Source organism: Vicia villosa, unplaced genomic scaffold (assembly GCF_029867415.1).
Source record: "Vicia villosa cultivar HV-30 ecotype Madison, WI unplaced genomic scaffold, Vvil1.0 ctg.000339F_1_1, whole genome shotgun sequence".
NCBI lineage: Eukaryota > Viridiplantae > Streptophyta > Magnoliopsida > Fabales > Fabaceae > Vicia > Vicia villosa.
In genome coordinates this window covers 174,290-175,953 of record NW_026705151.1, presented here as the reverse complement: position 1 = coordinate 175,953, position 1,664 = coordinate 174,290, and the positions used below count along the sequence as shown (strand labels likewise).

Here is a 1,664-nt window from a genome sequence, read left to right as displayed (position 1 = left end):
TATTATATAGTGTCAAAATGTAGTTTTTTGACTTCATTTTTCAAATGCAGCCCTTTATTTTATTATTTATATATATGCACACCTATGCTATGTATCCACTTTTGCTATGTCTTGACCAAATTAAACGTGCAATTATTTGTTTAATATATCCCTAATACACATATAGTCCAATAAGCATAGCATATAGCATAGTTAATTTAATTTCAAACAACATTCTCTATTCATTCCCATAAAGTGAGAAAACCTTCACTCTCATTCACCTGCTCAAGCCATTCAAAACATGGAAATAAAGAGGTACTTGAGCAGAATGGGCCACCGGCGTCTCGACTACGGTGGCTCGACCACCACCGGCCAACGAAAGAAGATGCAGATCATACGGATGAGAGGTCAGCGTAAGGATCGGAGGGTCAGAACAAGCCCAAAGCTAAGATGGATAATAAGATCATCAATGAAGTTGGTGAGAAAGGTTAAGAATATTTATATGAAGTTTATGTTGAAGTTGGCTGGTAATGTAGGAGGGGCATTGAATACTGATAACAAATTTGGTGTGAAAAGGATTCTAAAAGCTCCTCAAGTGTCTTCTAAAGGTTGTTCTGGTGATGCATTTGAGGCTAGACTTATATTTGAGATTTCTAAGAACTTGGTTTCTTCACATGAACTATATTCCATGTAATTGATTGTTCATTTTGTTTTCTTAATTTTAGAGTAAAGTCTTCCACATGGTTACCCATTAGGAAATGTTAAGGAATGAATTCAAGTGTATCTTAATTTGGAGTACTTTGCAAGAATACATTTTTTTTAAAAAATGAACCATTATCACTACTTTCACCATCCTTGTACCTTTTTAACTTTTGAGAATGAAGCCTGGATAAAAAAATTTAGGCTTATGTCATTTTTTAAATTTTTTTACGTTTTTTAAAATTATTTCTATTAATATTTTTTATGAAATTATATTTATAAATTTATTATTAAAATATAAACTTGGGCTTTAAAGCCCAATATTAATTCATATAGTCCATTAAATAAAGTTTTGAAATGTATTGTGTGGAAGGGGTTTATAAACTTTTGCATTTTAGAAATTATTTTTCGATGTGGGACGTCTCTATCAGTTTGCACTATGCTTCACCCCCTACATCTCTTCTTCTATTGTTTCTCACATCTTCTTGCATGCACTATCATCTTCCATTATTCCATATCTGTCACGTTCAAAAAGATGATTTTGATAAAAGGGGTCCTTCAGATCACACTGCTATAGGATTGAGGTCTCCTCTGAGATTGGTTTTTTCGGATAAAGAGAATGGTTTTGCATCCGATCCACTCATTGTTGGCACGCCGAGAAGGCGTTTTAAGTTGCTGTTGTTTTAAGTTGTTGTTATTTTCATTGAAGTTTACTTCATTAAAATATGTTTAAACCGACTCTAAGACATTCTGGGAAAAATGTATTGCAGTAGCAAGAGGCAGGAAACGAAAGAGTGATTCTCTGGTTAAGGTATTTTCTCTAATTTAAATTTTATTTTGTACAGGGAAATAATCAAACATTATATGCACTAATGCATCATTGAAGTTTATGTAATTCATTTGTATCAGGATAAGCTATGTTAAATTATTTGGAAAGTTCTAATGAAATATTTCAATCTTTTTGCTCATGTTTTGTCCCTGGTATG

At 32.5% G+C, this 1,664-nt stretch overlaps 1 protein-coding gene across 1 annotated transcript; it reads left to right on the top strand.

Moving 5' to 3' along the window:
- Nucleotides 1–249: 249 nt before the first annotated feature.
- On the top strand, nucleotides 250–673 carry LOC131626935 (uncharacterized). The gene has a single exon (XM_058897769.1). It carries the CDS (start codon nucleotides 281–283, stop codon nucleotides 671–673), a length of 393 nt encoding a protein of 130 aa, XP_058753752.1. The 5' UTR covers nucleotides 250–280.
- The last annotated feature ends 991 nt before the right edge of the window (nucleotides 674–1,664 follow it).